The sequence below is a fragment of the Gallinula chloropus genome (genome assembly GCF_964237585.1).
Source record: "Gallinula chloropus genome assembly, chromosome: 2".
In the NCBI taxonomy this organism is placed as follows: domain Eukaryota; kingdom Metazoa; phylum Chordata; class Aves; order Gruiformes; family Rallidae; genus Gallinula; species Gallinula chloropus.
Genome location: NC_140086.1, coordinates 36918571 through 36946198, shown reverse-complemented (window position 1 = coordinate 36946198; position 27628 = coordinate 36918571). Strand labels below are relative to the sequence as shown.

Sequence of the window (27628 nt, the reverse complement as noted above, 5' to 3'; positions counted from 1 at the left end):
TACTAATATTTGAAGCATTATTACATGAAGGTGTGTGGAAAGGATAAGTAGAGATAGACTTAAGTGTGTGTAAATTATGGTAGTATTTATGCTTAGGGGTAGATGAAGAGAGAATAACTCTTGATAACTTAGACATTTTTGGGGTCTTGCTTTTGTTACACATTCGGTAACTTTTTACTATCATGGAGCCTTTTTTGGTTTTCAGTGACAGCCACAGATTTTCTGTGGAACTGTGGATTTTAGGGTCACCTCCCACTGTAATCTTTGAGATCCTTTCAGGACACATGCCCAGTACAGCTTGTTTCTGGATTCCTGATCTGTATTTTATGAGGAAGAACTTCAGCAGCAACATGGAGAGTACTTCTTTTTCTGCAGCTCTGCAAGTCCAGGGTGCTTAACAGCAATCAGATAGTATCTATGCGTGGCATAGGAGATTGTTTACTGTTGACATTGTTTTTGTATCCGTCTGCAACAGTGGAATAAAATATTTGCTTATGTCTGTACAATAGTATTTTGGAGGACTTGGCTTTAAAAAGATGTATACCTGTTTGATCACACCTTGGAGTTCCCGGATATGAATGCATATTCTAACAAGGTCGTTGTTCCATGTCTGGGTGAGATCAAGAATGCATCAACCTTCCTGATACATCGATTTCCAATGGCAAGAAACTTGGATGTATGGGTCAGAGAGGAGCTACTTGCTGCTCTGAAAAGGTGCTTGTTTTGAATGGTTAAGTGATCAGTGTTCAGCTTGTTTTGGTTAAATTTGAGCTGGTAGCGGTGGCTGGGTTGTTTAACATAAATTCCAGCGGGAGAGTGTCTGTATAGGCAAAGAGCACTTCAGACATGAACACTTCATAGGGCAAAACTAGTGGTAGTTTGAGGAGATGTCTGTTTCCAGCTGTTTCCTTCAAAGGTGCAAACAGGCTTTTCCTTATAAATGCTCTTTTACTTTTGGTAAATATAAGACCAGTTTAGGTGCAATATTCCACTAATTTTTTGTTTTGTTTTAATTTTCTGAAGGAGTTGATGACCAAGCTGATAACAGAGACACCTGACCAGCCAATCCCATTTCTAATTGATCATCTTCAGTCCAAACAGGGGAACCGCAGTCAGCTTCAGAGAACGTTGTCTGGCTCTGCTGCTCTTTGGGCAGAGAGTGAACCATCAGGTATGTCGTGTATGCTGGAAAGGGCTTCCCAAACTTTCGTCCTAGATTTCCTGGATACATGTGTACCTACTGAACAGGTACCACTCTGTGGTTTTGACCATGCTCAGGAATTCCTGTTTGTCAATTAGATACTGAGTTTAATATGCATTGGTGGCTATCAGCTCAGCCTACGTACATGATATATGAGTATGGGTCAGAGTTAAAGGGCGGAAACAATCCCAGTCTCAATGAGAAAGATGATGCATATAAAGGTCCGTTGATTCTGCTGCTGTCCTTTTTGCTTTGTCTTTGCTTTGTTTTCCTTTTCCCCTTCTACCCCGTGGTGTATTTGTGCTTGAAATTAGCTTCTATTGAGGTATTTTTTTTAGTAATACACTTTTTTAAACAACCCATCATTCTAACACTTAGTGAGAAGATGCTATTACTACTTTATGAACTCCAGTGTGAATAATTTATGATTGTAGATCTTCAGAAGCATAAACAATTTTTCTGAAGTATCTACTCTGATTGTAAAGTAGAAATTTTAGCTTTGATCTTCTGATACCAGCTGCTGTGAAAATATTGGTTTTATATTTCAAAATCGACTGATGATCTGTTTCAGATCTTACATCATTGCTGATAGTCAAAATGTTAGTTGCTTGACAAATCAACTTTTTACTTATGTCAACTGTAAAGTTTTAAGCATAGGCAGTCAAACATGTAAGAGAATAAATGAAGGTTAAGGATATTTCATAAGAAAATTTAAGAAATTATGTTTTTAATAAAAACAGTTTAATTAATTTCTAAATTTCATTGTTTAGGAAATGGAAAAATATAAGAAATGTAGCATAAATCAGAAATAGGACAACAGAAAGAGCTGATGCTGTTTTGAACTTAGAGGTCTTGATTTTTCTGGAATAATTGTTTAGGTCTTTGAAAAATTACCCTATAAATGTTTTTTGATTCTTTTAACAGAAAATAAAGGAACAAGGAGAGATTTTAGAAGTTATGATAAACCTTGGCAGGTAAATGCAAAAAAGCCTAAAAAGTCAAAGAGCGACCTTGCTGTGTCCAACATTTCTCCACCATCACCGGAGTCCAAGTCATGTAAGAAAGCTTCACTACATTAATAATTCATGCCTACTTCCAAACTCATAGTACGTTTTTCTGTTGAATTAGGATTAAACTGGATAGCAAACTGAGCAAAGGAAATGGCTAGGTATCTATGTTAGAAGAGTTTGATTCTTGCTTTACTTTCACATGAATTATGAATATAATACTTTGTGTTGTCATCTATAGACTAGGATTCTACTCCTGTCATCATACTGTGTTCTTCTCCCTCCCTGTGCTTGCATTTCAGACTCTTTGATATGTATCGAGTAACATCCATGCCTTCTAAGATATGGTAGGGGTGCGAAATATCACTTGTGTGCCTACTACAGGTTCCATCCTTGTTGGTCCTTAGACTGTCCAAGGAGAGAGACAACAGAAGATTGGGCACTCTAAGCTACCAGGTCCCATGTCAAGCAAGGAAATAGTTTATACATCTGTAATAAGGCTGGACAAGCATCTGTCCTTGTGTGGCTTGAAGGGCATCTAATAATGCTTTTCAATTGGTAAAGCTTGCTCCCAAGCTACCCAAGCCCCGAAGTCTATCAGCAGTGTTTGTGGGTATGCAGCTTTACCCACAAAAGAGGAAAGTAGAATTGGGGTGTGTGTGTAAGGAGGAAAGGACATGCATAAATACATAAAACTAGATAGGATTGATTCTGAACATGCTTGTCACAGTTTTATCATTCCCTTAGTCTGTAGGCCATCCCTCTAAAATGTCTGTTGAATACATTTAGTCCAGGATGTTGAGCTCCATCTTTCGTAACAGTTTCTCAGGGCAGGAGTGGTGATGTGTGCTCTTGGATTGTTCACAACTGATGCATCTGGTGTGGTCCATGCTTGCGGTCTGCAGGATGAAGGTGTTGATTTTCAAAGAAGTTGCTGGGTGCTGGGAGCTGAACCGGTTCTAGTCCCTCCATTATGTCACTCATCCTTCATTAATTTGAGTGATTTTTACTGTAATCCTGTTGGTACAGCATATAGCAATTGTAGCAATGATGATATGCAATAGCAGAGTTATTTAGAAATTAACATTATACTGTTTCTAATTTCTTGGCTCTATTGTCTATTCTCTCCCAAAATCAGATACCCTTGAGGTATATATTGGACTTCCCCACCCTTCTGCATCACCCACCAAGTGCAGCCAGGTCCTTGAGCAAAAAAGAATCCCTTTGCCTTTTCCTGAAGCAGGGGTAACCAAAACTGTTTTTCTCAACATGTTCTTCATACGCACTATGGGGATTCTGTCTCCTTCTACAATAAGCAAAACTTACAACTGGGCAGGGCCAGCTTGATTGGTAGACCCCCTGTCATTCAACATTTTTTTCCAAAACTTCTGTTACAAGAGGTTGTAAAGACTCATCTGAGCAACAAAATGTTTTGTTCCTAAGAGTTCTATTTAAAACAACCAACCAACTCCCCCAACACTCAACGAACTAAAAAGCCCCCAAAACTGCTAAAATTTAACCAAATTTAATGGAGTCCATCAGTTGTAATATGTTTGGTTGCAGAGCTCATCTTATGACTATCTTGTTCAAATGGTCCTGAACTTGTAAGTTTATTCAGAACTAAGAATTTAGTAGGAATTCTGAACTGAGAATTTCATAGGAATTCAATGATTTCATAGGAATCGTTGGAAACATCAGGAGAATTGGTTTATTTAATTAGGAAGGATTTTTTTTTCCCTCCAGCAGAGATACTGACTGCAGCATACATGTGATTCCTGGACAGATATCTCCTCTTTATGCATTCAGCTTTTTTACTGGAAAAATTCCTCCAGTCCCTCCAGTCCCTCCTCCTGGATGTTATGGTCTCAGTTGCACCTGAAACAAACACACAAACAAGAAGCCCTGGTATCTACAGGCCACTGACCACTTGTTCGGTGTACGCAAAAGCGTAATGAAGCAGAACCTGTTGCTATTATCTTGCAAGAAAGAGGCTTGAAGCTAGGTCTGTGTCTGTGTGTGTGTTTATGCATATATAAATATTTAATGAAACATTTAGATGATCACATTCTGTATTTGAAGAACAAATTTGGAAGTTTCTAAATAATTTCTGAAACAGACTTCTTGCTTCCCAGCTAGCTACTTTTAGGCAAAGTAAGTTGATCTCTCCGGCACCTTCATGATAAATCAGATCACAGATCATCCTTTCACTCTGCTTCACTTCACCATTGTTACCATGTCCCATTTACAGTTACAATGTTGTGTACTTGTAATTACTTTTGGTCAGGTACCGTGTGAACCAGTTTGGCTGTATTATCAAAGAATTCTAATCTGAATTCTATTGTGAGATTTAAATACATGAGTAATTTTATGCTCAATAATCACATGCATATTTCTATTCTTTGAGATGTAAAATGGTCATCCAGTGTATTGATGAAATACGGGATTACATGAGCAACTGGTCTGATTCTGCCAGAACATCATGTCTTGAAATGACAGGTATATGTAGATAAAAACATGGGGGTTGGGAGGGGAATGCCACCAAAAAAATCAGAAATACTGGATAGCATGTCTTTGCAGTCTTCTAAGGTCGAGATGGTGAATTCTCAGCTCCATAAAGGGAAAACCTCAGTATTTCTATACGAATGCTATGATGTAGAGATAATGAATCTTACAAATTATAGGCAAATAATTTCAAGATAAAGTGTTATAAAGATGTCTCGAATAACAGAGATGAGATAAAGAGGTAGGTAATGTGATGAGGAATTTAAAATTAGATATGTTTTTGAGGAATGAATGAGTATAACATTCTGAAAATAATGTATAATAATAATGTATAATATTCTGAAAGGATTTCACTAAGTGTGTAGCGACATATGCATGGAAATGATATATAGTGTACTTCATCCATACAGAGGATCATGAATTTCAAAAGTTCTCAGGGAAGGATCATATGGTCTTTATACAGTTCTGCATGCTTCACATTAAGCAATTCATTTGAAAATGACCAGTGCTTTTTGATCTTATCATTGGGAGGATACAAGTTTAGATTTTAAAAACATTCGTAAGCAAGCAGAAAATGAACCTTAAAAAAAGAGACACAGGCCACATGATGTAACGAAGTAGATTTTAGCTTAAATATCCATCCACTAAATACAAGAGTAGGTAAATAAGAACAAGTCTATTTGTTCTCTAGAAGTAATAAACATTTCAGTTCTAATTCTGCTTTATTTCCCCCTCAGTTTTAGTTCAATAGAAAGAACCAAACTCATTTTTGAAACAAATTCTACTCAAACTCTGAAGTGTTCCATGGCAGCATATCTCTTTTGATACATTTTTGCTGAAGTACAAAATGTTCACTGAAACAGAGACTTTAGTAAACCAGCATGTAAATTTCCATCATGCTTTTGACTGGTTTCCCACCATCCATTTAGTGAGATGCGTCCAAATTTCCTGTGTTTGTGGGATGTTTCTCTGAAACTAGGAACTATGCCATTGTGTCTTCAGCAAGTTTCTCAATTTATCATGGATAGTCTTTATACTCTTATTTTCTTGACGCGTGTTGGTCCTTGTACTTGGCAGTTGCAGATCCTGAAAGCTCCACAGCTGTTGAGTAGAACTTAGTTTTGTTTCATTCATCTTCTGTCCCATGACAAATTTTTCCCCAGAATGATATGGTTTCTTAAAAATTCTGTCCTTTGGTATTTTGAAAAATGTGGCTTATGTCAAATTGACATGATACCAAATTCCAGTTTGTTAAAGTTTTCTGCAACCTGGAAGTTCTAAGGTTTTTCTTTGTACATGGTTTTACTATATTAAATTCTTGCCTGTTTGCATTGTGGCGGTACTGTGAGATTTCTGTGGTGTGTTGAGTGCGGTCTGTCAAAATGCTGGTAGGCTAGAGTGTTTGATGCTGTAGAATATAGTATTGGTACAATGAGGGAGAAGATGATATGGCTGAAAAAGCAGGCAGTAAAAGAGGATGTGGTCTCAATATAAAATGAAGGTGAGCGAAATAGACCTTGTTATAGAATTTCTTTTCTAGTTTTCTAAATATTTACATTTAGTAAAAGTTTTGAAAAAATACTAGATGGAACATTTTGTTTTCTGTAAATAATAAAAGGATGACAAATAGTGAAGTTGTGCTAGTTAAGTTAATTATGTTTAGGACTATGAATGGATGCAATTTTTGGTCACACAGAAATTTAGATAACTATGGGTGAGCTTTATTTCCATTGTCCTCAGTAGGAAAGACATGACTTGTCTTTTTTGAACACATAACAGAACCAGACTCTGACATGCCAACTTGCCCCTCTCTTCCCTTCTCCTTCTTGAGGCTTCCTGTGTCTCTTTCCTCCTACTTTAATCTCTGTGGGTCCTTTTTAATGTCTTCTTTGTCTTCTATCTTTGAGAATATTTGTAATTGTAGTCTAATCTATTAATTTCCTTAATACTTACTCAGGTTCCTGAGTGGCTGTTACAGGTCTGAATATACCCTAGGTTGTCAGACTCTGTAGGTCCAGCTTGAAGATGGCTTGGTTTATGTCTGTGGATGATGGAATCACATTCTTCATGGCAAAAGTACTTAAACATATCATTGTTCCATTTTTTACATGGAAATGTCTATTGACTTCAACTTTTCTTTGTGGAATTGATCCAAAGTGGAGCAGATTCTATATTCACAGAGAGGACAGTCAGCAATAAAGCTAATTTCAGTGGCAACAGTTATTTAGCACATTTTGTACTATCTATCAGAACACAAAGTCTGAGCATAATTTTCCCATACCATCATAAATGCATTCTGAAATTCAGAACAATTGAAAGATAACCCTTTTTTTCATGATCTGTAGGAGTCTGGAAGTTTCCTTTCTAGTATGTCATGAAAATGATTATAAGCATAAATTAGTTGACAAATAAATTAGCTGTCAAATAAATTAGCTGTCAAAATAGTAAATAAAAATTTCAAAACTGGCCAGGATATTTTGGACTTTTTAAGCTTTGTTTTTGAAGTTATTTTAAAATGAATAGTTAGCAATCATTGATAAAAGCAACTGGTCCTTTCTGTTGGGAATGTTGACTAGGCAGCATCGTCTTCACACTAGCATGTGCATTTCTCAGCACAGTAATTCTGTGTTTGGAGACAACCCAAAAATTGCATTTGGTGTTGAAGGCAGCAGATCACATTAAACATGTTAAACTGCAGCTCCAGAGACAGCATTATTTTTTTCCTTAATTTCTACAAATCATTCAAAATGTTTACATTGGTCAATGCAGCTCTGTTCATTGTGGGTCCTACATACATCAGAAACTCCTAATCTTCTTTCCTGCCATTGTAGGTAAATTTAGCTCAGCAGTTAAGAAATATTTTTTAAAAAATTAAATAAAAATCTTGGTAATAGGTAATGAGTAAGAGACTATAAGCTTAGGATTGTGCTTCCCAAAGATGAAGTTTGTATAAGTATTGGAAAAAGATTACAGGCTGTACAGCATAGAGACATATTTTATTTCACTGTTTTTATGAACATTTATCTCCACTTGATGATTTTAAAAAAATGTATTTACATGTTGTTTTAAAAGCTTCATCTAAAATATTTCTTTTTTATTTTTGATTAAATGACTAGCAAAACCAAAAGTACCAGTTAATCATTTCCATTTTGATATTTATTCCTTATTGGCCCCTAGGACACCCAATTCTGTTTTGATATAAATGGAAGTACCTTCATATGCAATATTTTTGTTACATTTTCCTGTTATTGCATTATTTTAATTATTTGTAATTGTTAATATTAATTATTCCTGTTTACCAAGGCAGTCACAAGAATCATCCCAAGTATGCATTTGTTCATAGATGTTTTCATTTTTGCTTAACATTGACCAAATAAAATATTTCCACCTGTTAAAATAGGGTAGTTATTTCCACTTAAGGTACTTGAGCTCGTAAACTCACTGTGCAGCTTTATTTCTACTATAGGAGTCTGAACTACCAAATCTAAACTTCATCTATATATCTGTGTACATTTAGTGCCAAGGTCAATAGAGCATCCTAAATGGGATTGGAGGACAAAACCGGAGAACCATGATTTTGATGAACTAAATCATATTCTTCAAGAGAGCAAAAAACTTGGAAAAGCCCTTGAGAATCTGTCTCGCAGTAAGTTGATTGATTTTAGTTTTTTAATGTAACCATGCAGCCTGAATTGTAATTTGGAAGTACATATCAAGAAGGTGGTCTTTTACTTAATGAAGACCGAGTTCATTGACATCAGCAGTTAACATTGCTGTTGATGAGGTTTACAGAATGTCTGAGATGATTTAGCAGCTCTTCTGCTGACTGAAAAACTACTTCCTCTATACTTCTTTTTGTGTTACATTAGTTTTCTACCAGTTTAGTGAACAAAAGTGTCTGGTTTAAGGAAAATGGTGGGAACATGCAGCAGCTGGACTGCTCCTTTAGGTGGTAGTAGTTAGATTGGATTAACCTTTGTTAAACTTTAACTTTGTTGATGGAAATCAGACCTGTCATTGAAAAACAATTAGGTATTTTGTAGCCTTGAACCCAATTAATTCCTTCCAGTTTTCAAAAGCAATTCAAAGAAATATTTTAAAGCATCTCGAATAAATACTCAAAAATATGATAGCCATTTGTTTCGTAACAAAACTGAATTATTACCCCTTATAAGGCATAGTCAACAGGAGCAGTTTAAAAATAGCATGTAAGGAATAGCTCTGAGAATAACCAACTATGATGATTAGATGATTAGCTTTTTTTTTTTTTTTCCTGGAGAATTCTGAAATACATTGGTGGGAGCAAACACTACTAAAAATTGTCAAAGTATAAAAAGTACTTTCTGCCATGGTAAATGAAAACTAAGAATGTCGTAGTCTAGGAGACATTTGAATGAGAAATATTTTCTTTTCTCTCATTAAATTTTCTCCTTGGCACTTCTGGATTCACAGGTGAAATTGCTGATGGTGAGGTCAGAAACAGAGCCAAATGAAGAATGGAAGATCTGTTTTGTGGAAAATTTTGAGATTCAGCAATCTTCCAAATCGTGTCAAATAACCAAAACTTGTTTGTCTAAATTCCCTATCTCCCAAATGATTTAGGTTGATCACAGCAATTACATTCTGAGCAATTTTCATATTTCTATTAATTACAATAGTATAGTTACAGAGTTCTTTTCAGACACATTTCTAGTAAAGTGGTCTATCTGCCTCTAAGGAGCTAAACCAACTCCAGTGAGGGTCTCTGATTTGCAGCCCCACTGTTGCCTGACCATGTTACCATGATGTGTGCGAGTATTATTTAAAATCTTTCTCCTGTAGAGACTTCTAACCAAGCTTTACACAGATACAGAAACATTCTTCTTCTTTTTTTTTTCCTTTTTCCAATTTCAGAAAGGTTTATTTATTCACTGTGTGGAGAAACGAACCAATCAGATGTGAGAGTTCAATAATAAAGGACCAAATCCATTCTTCAGTCCTACATCTTTGTCTTTCCTTATGAATATTGTATAGGTTCCACTGAGTTCTGGTCTCCTTATACCTAAAATAAGGTATTTGTAGCAGCATTCTGTACCTCTCTTTACCAGATTTTTCTATACTTGGACTGGAGGTGACTGTACCTGGTCATTGTTGCTGGAGTCAAGTTTTCATAGAGTTATTTCACAAATTATTCTTCACTATTTCTTGCTAGTACTTGATGTTTTCTATTTATCAAGATAATATGGAATTTTAATCCTGTCCCCCAGAATACTTTAAATCACTTGCAGCCTGATACTAAGCTCACTTTCATAAATGTGCTCTCTATTTCTTCATTCAGATCATTAACGGAAATATTGTCAGACCTCTTCATGATTCCATTTCAGATCTGACAACCAGCCCTTGAAAGCTACTCAGTAAGTGTGCTTTTTCCCACCAGATGTTTATCTGCCTTGCAGTGATTTCACCTAGAATGTAATTCTCTTAATTTGTTTACTGGAGTATCATCTAGGACAGTAAACAAAGTCTTATTATCACTGAAGTGTTTTATATCTACTTCCTCTTCTTACCCACTAGACAGGTTTCCCAGTTGGGAAAGCAATTAGACTGATTTGATGCGATTCATTCTTGATAATTTCATGTCAGCTGGTTCCTACCACCTTTCCTGTCCATTAGATGTTGATAAATTGTTTATTTAACAATTTTGTCAAATGTTCTTCTGCTGTCAGATTTAACCTTGCTGGCTAGTAGTTCCCAACGTCTTCCCTTTTTCTTTTTTGAAGGAAGATACGGTATTTTCCCTTTTCTGTCCACTCTGTTCCTGAAAAATGGTTGCCAATGATCAATGAAGTGATCTCTTCAGTTAGTTAGTTAAGTGCTCTACAGTGAATTTCACAAGATTCTGCCAACTTTAATGTATCTAAGTCATCTGAGTATCTTTCAGTTTTCCATCAAGAAAGTTTTGCCTCTTAAAATCACTAGCCTTAAGCATCTGGCCACAATTATTTTTTTGTAAAGACTGGAGCAGTGAGTGTTGAACACTGGGATTTCTATGTATCATCTGTTATTTGCTTTACTTCTCTTTGATGTAAATAGTTCTGTATTTTACTTTTTTCTCCTTTGTGAGTGTACTTATAGTATCTTTTCTTGTGGCTTTTTTGTTCTTTGGTAGTTGTTTCTCATTTTGCACTTTAGCCTTTTTTGGTTGTATCATTTAAGCACTTGCACCAGATGATTAATTCTAAGCTGTATGTCCATGTTTCCCATTTTTGGACTCCTGATTTTCAGGTAAATTCAGGAAATCAGCCTGTTCTGTGCTATGATTTCTTACATGTTAGAATGATATAAAAATTGAAAATGAAAAATACAAAATGTTTGGGGGAAAAAAAAGGAATAATTTTGAAAATAAATATGAATTTATTGTTCTCCAAAAGGTAGAATATAGATTGTAAATAGAAAATGTCTTAGAGGGTTTCAATCAATAGACACATCTAGAAGTTTTCAAATATAAGATACATGAAACTTGTTCTGTGCTGTACCCAAACAAGCATCCCATGTGTAGAATTTTACAAAAGCCATGACATGTTCTCATTGCTACCTTCTCCAGAGTTAAGGCTTCTTTAGTGCAGCCTAGTCAGTGCTTTTGATTCTATAAGCATGTCCGTAAGGTCTGTGAGTCTAATGCTACATTTGATACTAATCTTGTTTCAGAGCAGTATGGGACAGGCATGAGAAACATTTGAATGTGCAGATGATCACAACATACTATCAATGGGTTTTTACAACACCCTCTCATTTCAATCTCCAGTATTTTAACAGGGAATAGTGCCACATAAAACCAAACGTTTGAAGTTAAATGAGTTTTCCATCAAGTACTAGAATTCTTTTCCATTTTTAAAGATTAGCTTTGGATCTTGTAGTGAGTTTCCCGGGCTTCATTGACTGTTACACAGCAGAAACAGCCTGTGAATTAAACTCTAGTTTCTTTAGCTTTATTCACTGTGAAGTCTAGGTATCTACTCTGGGACAAACCTATGCATTTCACACAAAATTAAAACTAAAGCTTTGAAGGGTAGTCTTAGGCACCTGGATGTCTAGTTTCTCCTATCTTCAATCAGTCCTCCTAGTGATTAAAACTGAACGCCCTTATATTTGGAGCCCTTCTTTCAAGCTCCATGAAGACAACATCTCAGTAATTCTGTACTGCAGTAGAGAAAGTGACTTCACGCTCAGTGTTGAAAGTATCTTATTTTTGAGAGAAGATTATTGCCATGGTTATGGTTTAAGTGTGTTGGAGCTAAGTGATTTAAGTAAACCATTTTCCAGAGGCCTGCTCATGGGAAACTTGGGTTTTGTTTACTTCTCCAATCAGCTGTGTGACCTTGAAATTGATTTTGAACTATCAAGTCAATTCTTTTGGGGAGACTTTGGTATATGAAGCAACACGCAGGAATATACTGCATTTCCCTTGTGCATGTTTTGTTTTCTTCCATTGCAAGGTCTGTCATCTTTATTGATATTGTCCTTCTTCCTCAGATGATTATAAGAAGGAAGTTTCCATGCTGTTTCAAATGTATGCTCTTGTATTTCCCCTTCTGGCCTGTTCGCTAGAAAAGAGAGTTGAAGTCTCCTGTACAGATAAGGGTCTTGCTCAAGAATATATCTTTCTTCACAGTCCATTGTCTGAGGATGGAAAAATAGGTAACAGGAGATGGAAAACAGTGAATTATGAGAGTTCTGAGTGGGAAAAATGAGTACTAGATTAGCATATTGAATGTTGCAATTTACACCAGATAACAACATTTGATGACACTCAATGGGTTCTACTGTGAGATAGGTACTTTTTCATAATTGCACATAGCCTTTCAACGGAGACAACCAACATTTTGTGAGTAATTTTTGAATCCTTGTTAAGGCCAGGTGTAAACTACAAATCAGAGGGGAAGAAATTAATTTATCTTGCTTTGAATTCATTAGACATTCCACGGTCAGAAAATGGTAGCAAGTTAACACAAAGCTATTTGGGAACCAGTACAAGTCAGTTAGTTGGACATACGCCCCAAAATACTCCCATTTAGCTATACCAGTAGGAAAAAAGTAGTACGCTTTGATTCTTAATTTGGAAAGGGAGCAATCAATAATCAGTAAATAAGAAAGCCATCTACAATATCATAGGAAATATTACTGGAAACCATAAAGAACCAGAGAATCACAGAATGGTTGAGGTTGGAAGAGGCCTCTGGACATCATCTAGACCAACCCCACCTGCTCAAGCAATGTCACCTAGAACCAGTTCTCCAGGACCATGTCCATTGCTCTTGGATAATCGTCTCCAAGAATGAAAGATCTCTGAGTTACTCCAGACTATTTCAAATAGTTAGCCTTGTAATGTGAGAATCACTTGATTTTTATTTATACTTAGCATAAGATAGACAAAAATGATCTTACCCCTTTAAGTAAAAGATAAAATAGTGAAACGTAAAAGCCTGTGTTCTGTTTATCTTTTATGGGGATGAAGATAAGCAACAAGAGTAAAGCTTGCATAACTATAAGGGTAGAACTAGTTCAAAAAAAGATCAGAATATGTTAACAAACCACTAAAATCATGTCCTCAGTTTTGAAGGTGATCCTGCGAGTATGTGGGATGTGAGAAGTTTAATACATACATCATGAACTACTTCAGTGCATTTTGCAGCCTCTGAAACACATTAGAATGTGGTTTCATTTGGAAGCATCTACACTGTAGGAAACTTAATGATTTACATTCTGGTTATGGGAGATGTATTTGAATGGAATGCCACTAGCATCAGAGACCTTTGAATTTTCCCACCAGGCATTTCTGATGATGATGATGTAACTTTGAACATCTGCATGGCATGTAACCAAACTTTTACCAATCACCTCATTCAGGGTATTATTTTAAGACATAATACTTCAGGGTTTTTTCAGTCATACACAGTTGTTGATCTGAACTGGACTTGTAAAATGACTTGTCTGTGATCAGTTGAGCATCTAGCCCTCACCATGTTCTGCTAATTGAACCACAAAAGTAGTCATCAGTATTCTGTAGAGGATTTTTCCTTTCTTCTGTTCAGGCTGAACTTTAAAATCGTGTTATTCTTGTGTGAGATCAATGTTTGTGATTTATTTTGAGATCGACATTTTTAGATAAGCTCAATCAAACCTTTAAGGAAGATAATTTTATCACAGTACTGCAGCTGTTATCTGATACTGCCTTTGCTCATAAAATCCATTTGCTTTTAGTGTGATGTATGAGTAATAATACAAAATAATTATGTTTTCTGAGATTGAAACAGGAAGAATGTGAACATAATTATTGCTATTCAATTATAAAGCGGGGCTTATATGGCTGCAAGATTGCTGCTACTTCAGTTACAAGTATCTTTTTTCTACAGACGTTAAATTTTTAATTACCTTTGTGGAGGTATATGCCATTCTGTTCTAGCCTACTCTAAGTTCCAGGACCAGATTCTCTTTTTGAGTTAGTGTCCCTTTCTGGACCAGTATTCGGCTTGCAAAATTTTCCGTAACAATACTGAAGAACTGGAGTTTGTGTGACTCATCTCAGCATGGTTCTTCCTAGTTCTTAGAAGAAGGGGGTTGTTATTTAAGCGGTAGTAGAGGGTGAGCTAAGACTGTCCTTGGCTACTGGACATTGTGGGCTACCTACCTTAACCAACTTACTGCACCTTTCCCTAAAATCAAGAGTTCTGAAAGATTCCATGGTGTTGATTTTTCTCTTCTGAGATGACCCTGGCGTAGGAGAGTTTCTGGGACATAGTATTTGGTGGGTACTTTGCATTTTGTTTCTCTCTGTTTCCCTACTCACCAAACCTAATCCTGAAACCAATATTCTCCATTAGAGCCTCTCAGAAATTCAGGTATACAAATACTGCAAGTCTAAAGCACAGATTCTTTTGATGGGGATTATTTTTTTTTTGGGGGGGGGGGGAGTTAAAGCAACAGTGGGCAGGAGAGATTAAATCCATGTTTCCTAGGTAGTGATTCTACTGATGATATGTTAATGTGCGGTGCCTTGTAAATGACACTGTTTCCCTTGTTCCTATATGGTTAGATTTTGGGAGGAATATTATCCTAATTCAAGATACATAGCAACTTGATACATAGTTGTTCAATAATCTAAGGACTATGTTCCTCATTGGCAGAAACTCTTGAGGTTTCAATTCAATATACCTTTGCAGAAAATCTGAGCTACTTCTGGAAGAAATTTAATTTTGAAAGTAAATAATGTAAGAATGTCTATTCTGACAGCCAATAACAAATCTGTTATAAAGTTCCTATACAGAAATGTCGAGCTGGTTAGGTTCCTGTGTATATATTTTTTGTGGATATACTTTGTTTGATGCAGATGGAGCAACCATTTTATATCCTTTGTAATCCAAGGATGCTGTGAATTAAATTATTTCAATTTACGTTGTGTTTAACACATGGTGCAAAAAGGTACAGGGGCTAGAATTTACTGTGCTACCAGCTGCAGTATGGCACGAGGTTTGGCCATCGGAAATGTAAGTACTTCTGAGATGGCCTGTCCCACCAGCCAGGCAACTTATGCTTCCCCTGATTTACAATGGATAGGAGAATGCATTGGGACAGTTAACTGCCAGGAAGTTGGTTCGTGATATGGTGTTCCTGTGTTTGTACTCAAAGATTCAGTATTAATAATCGAGGAGTGGTAGTAGTAGTAGTAGTAATAATAATAATAATAATAATAACAACAACAACAACAACAAAAACAACAATAATAGTAATAACAACAACAATAACAACAACAATAATAATGCAATAATGTTTCTGTCCTGGAGTTTGCTACAGAACCTGTGATACACTATGAGGTTGACAGTTCAGCCATCCACAAGTTCCCTAGCCTAGACCTATCCTGAGAATGAATTTCACCAAGTTAGTCAGAGTTGCATGGTGTTCTCATAGTATGTCTAAAACCTGTATGTCAAACCCAGAAGGCTTCGTTTGGCAAGTAGGAAAACTGGCTGTTGGGAGCTCTGTGGCCATCTTCTGGATGTTCAAGAAAATGCATAAACTCTTTGCTCCCACTGAACTGAGTAATGGTAGTCTGGTATACTATATAAAGTACTAGCATTTTATCTCCTTATGACTGGCTATACATTAGGCTTGTCTATGTTGTGTATTTAGAAAAATTCAAGTCTTAAAAACTTATCTCTTCCTATAGTTATTTAAGGACCACAAATAACAGTGAAAATGGTTGAGGTTTTTGAAGTTTCACTCTTAGCAGAACACCTGTTCTATAATTTCAGGTCTGTATAGCATGTATTGCAAGCTTTTAAACTACTCTAAAGATCAGCAGGAATAATTCAGCATGCAGGGATTTTATTACTTGATATTTCAAAAATACCCAAACTCATATGGTGCCTACTGTTCTGAAAATTAATTTTATGCTTTTAAATTGACAGCATCGAAGTCTAAAAATTACTCTTCAAAAAGGAATAACACCGCTAAGTTAAGAAGCATTAGGTACTGGATTGATTTTATTTACTGCAGAAAAGCAAAACCAAATACAACTCTTCTGCTAAGAACTGTATATGAAAAAGCTACACATTTTTAAGACATATGAAATGGTTATTAACAATGTCCACTTTTCTTTTGAAGGAAGCTAATTTCATGGTAAGCTAGAAATTAATCAGAATGTCCTAGGTGGAAGTCTTTTCTTTACTGTGGAAGTTACTCATTCCAGACTCAAAAGAAGGTATTTCATTAAAACAGATGCAGATACATTTTAGGAAGTGGCTTTTTCACCAAAGAAGATACTATAATGCTGTAATGATCATCTTTATTTCCTTATTTTTACCATTGTGCTGCTGCAGATTGCCAAAGGAATAGAAGATTAGCAACAGAAATCTAAGATAACTGTGTAAAGAATGATTTTGTATATGGACAATTTAATAATCCATGGTAGTTTATTTAAAAAAAAAAGCAGCATGACAAACAACTGTTTTAAAGTTTTAGATATATAAATGCCATAAGCTACATGGCTAATAGACTGCAATATGCTTTTGGACAATCTGCCTTATGTAGGCATGAGAAGAGTAATTAAAGTATAATAGGTATTAATAAGTTGTATTGTTATTAGATTGTCTGGTAGTCATGTTTCATTTAATCCTTTCAATCAGAGAGTACCTTATTCTTCCAGTTCTCTTCAAAAAACAAGCTATTGATAGGATGGAAGTGTTCCAGTTGAGAAAGGCTATGCTAGCGTGAACAGTCCCACTCCAGATTTGTGGCTGATCAGAGATGGCAGTAGTTGTGGCCATGAAGCATTTCTGAAGGACTGTGAAAGCACATTCAGACCAATTACTTTATTGTTCCAGCACAGAGGGTCATTACACACAAAAGCAGAAACGAGTGCCCTGAATCTGTCTCTCTAATTCACCAGACAGCTGAGTGGGCTGGGTACTTGGTGATGCCTGATCAAAATTCAGCACCCTTGATTACTTGTAAAAGGGAAGACTTTTAAAGACAAAAAATTGGCATTTAGGTTCCTGATTCCCACTGTAAACCTTGTCTGTGGGCCTCAGCTGATGGTGGCAAACAAACCTCTCACCCTGTCTCTTGAAACACTGTGCTTTCTCATTGCAAAAAGTAAGAATGGTACTACTATTGTACAATTGTCAATCACAGTATGATATAAAACTATAGCAAATGTTGTCTGTGAGAAACAGCTTGCTGTGAGAAAAAGGGTAAAGTCATACTTCTTTATTTTTGAAGGATTTGTCTTTGACATCAGAAGACCTTCAAAGGGAGGAAAACCTTTTCAACAGTTCCTTTCTAATCCACTGCTCAGTGACTGGAGGGAGAGCACTCATGAAGCAGCCCCAAAACTTCCATTGTCTATGTTCATCATTGTGCAGAGTCAGGCTTTGTATGCTTTAAGTTGGGAGAAGTTAGAAGCAGTTGTTCCTAATAACTTATATTCTATTAAAGCCATTGGATTCAAGCTTGAACTGACTAGGCGTGTCAGTTTTTCTGGTGTGTCAGCTTTTTGGTGTATTAAGTTGTGATGAAAAATGGTACAGTTTGAGGAAGTAACTAAATTGTTACATAGTTTCTAGTGTATAGACATTTTGGCTAGGCTTCAGGATGTTTTGCTTAACCCTGAAATACAGCTGTTCGCATTTAAAGTAGTTTCATGGAATGGGCTGTCCCTTTGTTTTTAGTACTTTATGATTTTTACAATGACATTTTCTTGTTTAGAATATATATGAAAAATATTTCCCCCCTATTTTACTTTGTATGAAAACCACAGAGAAAAAAAAAATAGCTATACAAGGTGCAGACAGAACAACCGATTACTTGTTGTCAAATATACAAAATAAGGAAAAAGAGAGTTTTCTTCTTGAAAAATGTTGATCTATGGTTATTAGAAATTATATGAACTGGCGATAGGAGGAACTATTATTACCATTACTTTGTAGAAATTTTTTTAATTGGCCATGTATTCATAGAATCATAGAATCATAGAATTGTAGGAGTTGGAAGGGACCTCGAGAGATCGTTGGGTCCAACCCCCCTGCCAAAGCAGCTCCCTAGGACATATCACTCAGATAGGCATCCAGGCGGGTCTTGAATATCTCCAGAGAAGGAGACTCCATCACCTCCCTGGGCAGCCTGTCCCAGGGCTCTGTCACCCTCACTGTGTAACAGTTCTTCCACATATTGGTGCGGAACTTCCTGTGCTCCAGCTTGCAGCCATTGCCCCTTGTCCTTTCAAGATAGAGTAACCCACAGTAACCTATTTGACTACCAAAAAGCCAGGAGTGTTCTGAGGTTCAAGAGAATAGCAGAAACCATAAATGCTCCTGTATGATAATTATTACTGTCTCTAGTTGTGTTCTCAGGATTCTGGATTAAGATATTTGGGGAGGCTGGGGAGGGTGTTAATGTTATAGCAATATATGCATTATTCAATTTTTTGAGGAACTACTTTGTGAAAACTAGAGTACATATTATTCCACCTGAGATCTGCACACCAAAAATCACCTCGTCGTTGTTGTGATTTTCTGTCTACTGCATAGAGGGTATAAGTCCTCCCTACTCTCAACTTCAGCTATGATATTTTGTCAGTTTGGAACCCGTAAAAGAAAATTGTTAAAAGAGTGATAACACACTAAGTGTGTGGGGCAGTAGTATCTAGAAGAAAAGGAGAAGATTTTTTACACCCACATTTTCATGGATTCATTTATCCTGGTCTCTGCTAATGGAGTTATATTACAAGTAACTAATGGAGTTTTGCTAATGTTAAAGGGGCTGAAGCCATAACATAAAGACTGACAGTATGGTAAATCCCTCCTCCAGAAAAATCACCATGGCAAGATTGCTGTAACAAACTCCTTAAGAAATTTCTTCCCAAGATGCTTTTTTTCTCTTGATACCACATTAGAGAGTGAGAGAGTGCTAAAAAGAGTTTGCAGGTTTAGTTCCATGATTGCCAAGATAAATTGAAAGCTTTCAAAACTTTTACAATTTTATTTTGGCAAGATGTTCTCAGAAACTGCTATCGCTATGTGCTTATGTAAGAAAACAGTTTTGGGGTCTTGATACTGTTTGCCGTTTAGTAAAGAAATTCGAGGTGTTCTGGTCAATTCAATTGTCCAGCTTATTCTAAATTCAGTGTAAATTCTGGAGAACTGATGCGACTTAGACAAAAAAAGCATTTTGCTGAAAGCACTCCTTTAGATTTTTTTCAATTTTATGTGCTTGTATGTAACAATCTGAGAGGTTAGAAGAGTTTTGTGTGTGTCATATAGTTGTATGTACAGATTTTCCATTTGCTATTTGATACTTTCAGCATTTGATACATTTCAGCCCTTCAGAACTTTGATTAGCAACACAGGCAGTTGAATAGAAAACCATTTGGCAGGTTTTAGAATGGTGTCGTGGAAATTGCAGGATTACCTCTCACACTCTCTTCTACTATACTTGAAAATATTTTTATACATGTAAGTCAGCACAGGGAAAAGTTGCTTCTGTGTCTGATCCCAGGTTTCAAAGACCCATTCACAGATCTCTGTGAAAACAAAAGGGGAATATTGGCCAATCTGAGGAAATAAACCTCTACCAAAGCAGAATGAACTGTCTTAATGTTATGGAAAATTGCTGAGAAAAGGTAGTCTGTCTGTTTAGAGACCACATTTGTGGTTGTAAAATGGATTGACCTTGGTTATGCAAAATACATCCAATGTGATGGAGAGCTGGTTGATGGAAATCAGGTTTCCAAAGGTGAGATAAAGAGAACCTTGAGTTATGTTTTTATTACCTCCCGGAGTGCAGTTATCTTCTCTCTAGGAAATTCCCATTGGGGTTTGAAGAAATTTATGACACATTAAAGTCCTGTAGAATGATTTAGGTTGGTACAACCTGCTGATTATACTGTGTGGACATTAGTGTAGCGTCTGGGCTAAATAAAATTATGAAGTTATTAAAACAGGTTAATTGCTGTGAGGGATAGAAGGGTTAGGCAAAATAGATATTTTTCAATACAGTCTACTTTATAACTGTTGAATGATTGAACATATTCAATTAACTCCTGGCATATTTCTTACATCTTAAGATCAGGTCTTAAAATTATAATTGCAGTTCTCCTAGCACATCACTGTTTTTAAAACAAAAATTGATATAAGGATGCAATCTAAACTAAGAATTAGCCACATAGAGTTAACGATTAAAAGCACAGTAAAAATCCATGTGGAATTCATCTCGTGGAAATGAGCTTATGCAACTGCAATCTTTAATGTGATTTTCAAAAGAATAACTCTCTGCTCAACTGATAACTACATATTTTGCAATATTATCGCTTACACTCCTTGGAACAAGTTGTCTTAATAACATGATATGAATTAGAAAACAACTTCCAAGTTTATGTTCTTCCTGTGCATTGGTAATTCTCCCCTTTATTTGCACCACCAGGAGATGCTTTTCTTTGGTTTTTGAATTGAAATTCTAACCTGGAAATGTTTCTTTTCAAACCTTATAGGAGCCTGGGAAATGCTTTCAATATGACAGAATTTTCAACATGATAGCATTAAATCTATGGTTACTTTATCTCTCCATATGATATGACTGAGGCATGTAGATGTGTTAAAAATTCTGAAACCAGCTGTGCATATTTAATGAGCTACAGGATAGTCATGATTAAAAGAGTTAGATGACACAGGAAAGCCTCAGGCAGGCATCAGCAGAAGGGACAAGAGTAAATAAACAAATTCTTGTTTAAAGAAACTGTTTAGCATTCTATTGTGAAATTTTACTTTGAGATTTTCCTTTCTTTGGATTCCATCTATTCTTATAGAATTGCTTCTACACTGAACCATGGAGAAAGAGAGAACAGTCATGTCCATGTTGGCCTGTAATTGCTGCATGATACTGGCCAGGGCAAGATTTGCATAATAGTGTGTCCATATGTAAATACTGCTGGCTTAGTTTTAGAAAGCAGGTAGAAGTATACTTGAGCTCATTGTCACTTTACTGGCACATCTGCTGTTTTCATTTCCATAGTTTTTTTGAAAACTCATTTTGATAATACTGTAGCTGAGGAAAGTTAAGAGTGTATTGGTTCCAGGCGATTTCACTAATGGAGCAGAGTATGATGCATTATATAGTGGAACAATGTACAGAGAACAATACATAAACTTTTCAGAGTAAACCTTACTTTTACTTACTGCACTTACTGTAGTAGAAGGTATTTATAGAAAGAATGTTTCTAAATATTATTTTTTTAAAATCTGTTTTGTTTCCAGGCATTGCAATTTCTGATGAACTTGATAAGGTAAGATTTATTATATGCATAATGAACAGTACAAAGACAGATGATTGGGATAATTTTAAGCAATGAGAGCTGCATTTCCCAGTCTTGCTATACACAGTTCAGTTCTGTTGGGTTCAGAGGAAATTTTGGTATGGAAAACAGTATGTGTAAGTACAGTATATGTTGATACATTAAGAGCTTGATCCAGGATGGGCTGTCAACTGTGGGGAAAAAAAAATCTCACTGAATTTAAGAGACTCCTAATGAAGCCATGGAAATGCTTTTGATCTTGATACCACCTTTGCCTAATATAGTCTGTCAGGTTACTTTGGGTACTTTTGGAAACATTTAGCATTAAATTCCATTTAGTCGTGAACTCATGAATTCTTTATTCTCAGATATGAGTATGAGACATGATTTATGTTGGAATTATTTTTTGTTCCCTAGATTTGATCAGGAATGCACAGGGCATAACAATCAGTCTTTACTTCCTCACTGAATGCAACAAGCAGTGATCTCTTCTGTTTTGGCTCTTATGATGTATTACATAGTTAACATGAACTTAATTTTATCTGTAATGAACTCTATGCTGAAAGAGTAATCAAGCTAAATTTTCAGAGTTACAAAGAAAACAGAACACCTTACTCTTCCTTAATCCCACCAGTGAACAGCAGTACAGTTGTAGTGCCAAGATTCCTCGGTTATGTTCTTGGTGTCAAAAAATATTACCATCAGGGAGGTAAGATCAAAAGCTGTTAAAGACACAGGAATAATGCCTAATGTATGAGACAGTTTTTTAAGTATCTTTCCTTTCTCTTGGTAAGATGGAGGCACGAACCTTTCTGACACAAGTACATATAAAATATCTCCACTGGGTTCTTCAGGAAACACTGCATTAGATGAGAGTGATCACTCCTACTATGCATTCATGTGCACATGGGGATACCATTTCACAGAATCACAGAATCACTAGGTTGGAAAAGACCTTTGAGATCAGCAAGTCCAAACATACCTGTCCTCTACTAAGCTATATCCCTACACAACTCACCTACCTGTCTTTTAAATACATCCAGGGCTGGTGACTCAACCACCTCCCTGGGCAGCCTGTTCCAATGCCCAATAACCTGTTCAGTGCAGAACTTTTTCCTGATGTCTAATCTGAACCTGCCCTGGCACAGCTTGTGTCCATTCCCGCTCGTCCTATCACTGTTGCTTCAGTGAAAAGACCTGTTCCAAAATCTACTCCGCTACCACGACCTTTACTTAAAATCTTGCCCTTGATCTTGCTTTATCTCTTCATTCATATTAAGTGTATAACAATATGTAAGACTTTCTTCCTACTATTTTCTATTGTAAGAAATACAATGAGAAAGCCCTTCCATTAGAACCCTTACTTTCAAGAATACTTGTGAAGAACTCCTCTTCATTTGGTTTTGTTTGTTTAAAAAAAAACAATGAAATACTGTTTGTTGGAAGAAAAAGACATTTTTGGCATGATCCTGTTATCACATACGTTTTACATACATTTGTTATGAGATAGTTCTGTTATTTTTTAATGATTATCGATTACTGTTCAAAAGCATTAACGTTTTTAAAAATTATTTATTCAGTGTGAAAGTTGAGATAGAGAACATCATTGGTAAATTTCCTCAGGATCCAGTCTGAGCCAAGAGTTAATTTTCTTTTTGTTGCCATATACTTTATTATTTATGATTTAAAATGGAAAGGTGATGGTATTTTATATAAAACTTGGCATTATGCTATGTACATTCATTGCATCACTTGACGCCTTTACAGTACTGCATCTGCTTTAACATCTGTTTCTGATGAGGACAGGTAAATTGAAAATTTGTGAAATCAAAAGTTATTTTGAAAATATATTCAAAAAACAAACTATAAAGCTGTTACCATGTTTCATTTGTTTGGCATTGCTCAACAGGTTTCCAGAATAGTTTTACAGAAGAAGTGCAATTTTTTGTCTCTGTGGACTTCAGTGAACTTCATTTCTATTTCTTGTTTTGTCCCTTAAGGATGTTTAATTGACATAAAGCCTACTTCTATATTAGGAAATTAAATACAGTCAGGAACATTCTATGGAATCCTACATCTCAGGAATGATCCCTTTATGAGCTAACTTCTGTAATGTTCCTATGACTTCTTTCTAAATTGTATTATTTGGCTTGGACCAAAAGCAAACAAGGACTACCTGACAATGGTTTAACATTAGACAGAATTTGGTTCCATTTCACCTGAGCATGTTCCCAGGCAATGTTTATTTTTAGGCATAAATGTAGTCAAGTTCATTGTAAATCCTTTCCCAGAAATACGTGCTGATACCACAGGTTCCTTATCTAGGTTGTGGCAGCACCAAACCATTTTTCAAACTACAAAATGGTTTAGATTAACTATTTAACTCTTGAGGTGCACACCATGGGTCTAGAACAGCGTGCTCAAATGTGGCATTGGATTCTGTTATAATGTTGGCATTACATAAATGTCACACGAAGCGTAAAACTAAATACAGTAATAAATCCTTCTATATGCTCTTCCTTGCTTTACTATTGTGACAATCAGGACTGTTCTTGGGCATTAGAACTGAACCTATAATCCTGCTGTCTAATCTGTGAGTTAGACTGTGAATTTGGAGAAAAAAGAGAATCCATATGTATGTTTCTTTATTATTTGTTTCTTATTATGTAAGTATTTTTTAAAAATTATTTCTTTCTGGCTGCAGTAACCTCTAGCTACTTTTGTCAAGGGAGTACTTGATCATTATTGTTGGTTGCCATAACTCCTCCTCCAAGTAATCCAGTTAATTATTTGGTTGCTTAGTTACTTCAGCATCTGGAATTGGAAAACCAGTTTGCTGTGAATTACAATCACTTTTGTGGAAGGGTGGTTCATTTAAACAGATTCTTGTCAAATACTTGCTATTATTAGCTTTGTGCCAGTAGTTAGGGCTTCAGTCCAAGACACAGGTAGAGTATATACAGGCAGACAAGGTCAGTCAAAATGGCTTTCTGTTTGACACAGTCTAATAAGATTTCAGATTTCACTGACGTAATTGGGAAAAAAAAATCCTAAGATTTTACCAATTAAAACAGATTTATAATATAGATTCCCTATTTTTTCATCTCATTTACTTCCAACTTGCAGTTTTATATACAGTCTCTCTTGATGATTCAGACCATGTCCCTAGACCATGGAAGCTTTGTAAAATCAGCAACTGGCACTGCTTGTGTAAGGAAAGAAAATGAGAAGTGCTGCCATGTGACTCATGGGTTTTCAGAACAAAGTGCAGAATTAATAGAATACAAATTTCTGAATTGACTCACCTTCCTTACAACTGCATGGAAGCTATGCATGAAGGTGTGTGGTTTCAAAGCTTCCCAATAGCATGAAGAATTTTATGTACACAGAAAAAAAGTTGAGTTAGGATGTTAGAATTCACAGAATTCTACTTTGGTTAAAAAATTAGAGAGGACATGGGGATGTTGGTTGACTACTGACTGAACATGAGCAAGCAGTGTGCCCAGGTGGCCAGGAAGGCCAAGGGCATCCTGGCTTATATCAAAAATAATGTGGCCAGTAGGTTTAGGGAGGTGATTGTGCCCCTGTACTTGGCATTGGTGAGGCCACACCTCCAGTACTGTGTGCAGTTCTGGGCTCCCCACCATAAGAAGGACATTGGGGTCCTTGAACGAGTGCAGAGAAGGGCAACCAAGCTGGTGAAGGGGCTGGAGGGCAAATCCTATGAGGAGCGGCTGAGGGAGTTGGGGATGTTTAGCCTGGAGAAGAGGAGGCTGAGGGGAGACCTTATCACTGCCTATAAGTACCTGAAAGGAGGTTGTAGAGAGGTGGGCAATGGTCTCTTCAGCCAGGTGACAGGAGATAGAACAAGGGGAAGGCCTCAAGCTGCACCAAGACAGGTTCAGATTAGATGTTAGCAAAAAAATTTTTACTGAAAGGAACAGGCTGCCCAGGGAGGTGGTTGAGTCACCATCCCTGGATGTGTTTTAAAAAAGGGTAGATGAGGTACTTAGGGATATGGTTTAGCATAGGATGGGAACGGTTGGACTTGATGATCTTAAAGGTTTTTTCCAACCTTGTGATTCTGTGAAACAGAAGTTCAAATTCCCACAGAAGTATGGACTAGCCATACTACTGAAGCTCTGGTGTCCTACATGAATGTTCTGACTTGTATTTATGTCAGAAAAGAAGCTGCAATATGTGTTATGCTGTAATATGTCTGCATTTTAAGATACATAGAGGCAGAATGTAGTCAGGATGCTATAATGCAGAAATAAATTTAAAATAGGTTTATATGATTGTGTACCCATTTCAGCAATATTTCTGAACCAGACCATGCAAAATACAGTGTCATACCCTTTACCTCTTGCCCCTGTTGAAGACTTACTAAAATAACGTCATTGGAAAACAGTTTGAAAGGAGGCAGGGGAAGGTTTATTCATCTTCTGGCATTTGATTCACTAAAGAACACTTACTGAATGTTTTCCAAGCTGTTTGGTTGGGGTTTTTTTATTGAAAATAGTAAGATTATAAATACTTTATTTTTAAATAGATCAGAGTTTTGTATAATCCCAATATTCCATGGATTGGTGCTTTACTTAAGTTTAATGTAGTGGAGCCCTCACAGATATTGAGACCTGTCACAACATTGTGAGATTTCTCTGGAATTCCTGACAATGTCTTTCAGTCACTTTAAACATTAGAAATATGAGACAGCTAAGTGTTGAGAGACCCAGAATAAGACTTGAGTGAAGATGATCTAATGATTCATGACAGGTTTTGACCCACAAAGTTAATATTAAGGTAGATTTTCTGTTTTGTTTCTAGGCTATACTTTCTTTTTATAGGTAGTATTATTAATGAATACAATTAGAATTAATATAATAGAGAAAACAACCCGTCTAAGTCATAAAAAGAAACATATTTCTGCTGACCACAAAGTATTTCTCACTATGGAGGCCCCCTCAAAATCCTTATCACAAATTAGAAATACCAAGCTTTTTAAACTATGCTTAAATAGATGTTAGTGTGCTCCCTGCTAGGGGTTGCATAGTGCCTCCACATCTCAGCCCAATGTGAAGATGAGATTCAGCTATGCTTCGAATTTTCCCTTCTTTTCCTTGTCTCCAATTAAAGGAACCTGAAGTGTGTCAAGTTGGTAGCCACTGATGTGTATAAAAAGTGGGTGACACCAGGAATATGCCATTGGGTGACACCAGGAATATGCCATAAAATAACCCTCTAAGATAATTTTCTGCAGATTTAAATGCTTAACCTGCCCTGAAAATATTTTTTGTGTACACTAATGGCACTATCTCTTCTGTTATGAGGAAACAGAAATTTGAAATCGGATAGAATTCTAAGTTTTATAATAAAAATACCTCAAAAAAACCTTTAAACACTTATTTGAGAACAGAATGCTTCATCTGAATTTCTTGAAGCTTTTGAAATAAGGTACCAAATAAATGTCCTGGTGCTCTCAATAGAGCCATCTCTGATTCTCCATTTGCTGTTTTCACTGAGGCTGCTTATATAGTTGAAAGGAGTAGAATAAATTAGGTCACCGAAACTGTGGTATACTAATCTAACAAGATTCAAAAAGGAAAGCAAGGTGATAGAAGTGAGGCAAAGCATGACTATGTAATGTAAATCATATTTCTATTAAGTAAAGTATCAAAGCGCTGCTTTAATCCCTAAAATGTCTGGAAAAGAAATTAGCATAACAAGGATAGACACAGCATTCATAGTTTACTTATTCATATGCTGGTGGCGCAGTGTACAACGTCAGAAAAAACTTGTGGTACTAAAAAAGGGCAAATTTTTAGGTTCTTTTTTTTTTCATTTAAGTGACTGAAAGCTTTAATAAAATTGACACCGCAAGTTGTTGCAAGTTTAACTAGTTCGAGCAACCTTTTCTTATTAATTATTACAAATGACACATGACAAATTACAAATTAATTATTGCAAAATGGAGAAAGGAAAGGGAGAAAATGGCTGGAGTAGCAGGAATAAACCTCAGAAGCGGCCACATGGTTCTTACTTAAACTACTGTAGGCACCTTGTGTAACGAAGGCATTGGGGGCAGGTCATTTCCTA

The 27628-nt window shown here is 36.2% G+C and overlaps 1 protein-coding gene across 1 annotated transcript in view; it reads left to right on the top strand.

Moving 5' to 3' along the window:
* LOC311189013 (uncharacterized protein C8orf34 homolog) overlaps positions 1-27628 on the top strand; it is a gene marked incomplete at both ends in the record, with an annotated part of 171045 nt that overhangs the window by 34095 nt on the left and 109322 nt on the right. The window contains 4 exon segments of the mRNA XM_084260598.1: positions 1024-1171; positions 2126-2257; positions 8228-8356; positions 21495-21523. Of these exon segments, the coding sequence (XP_084116724.1) occupies positions 1024-1171; positions 2126-2257; positions 8228-8356; positions 21495-21523 (438 nt within the window).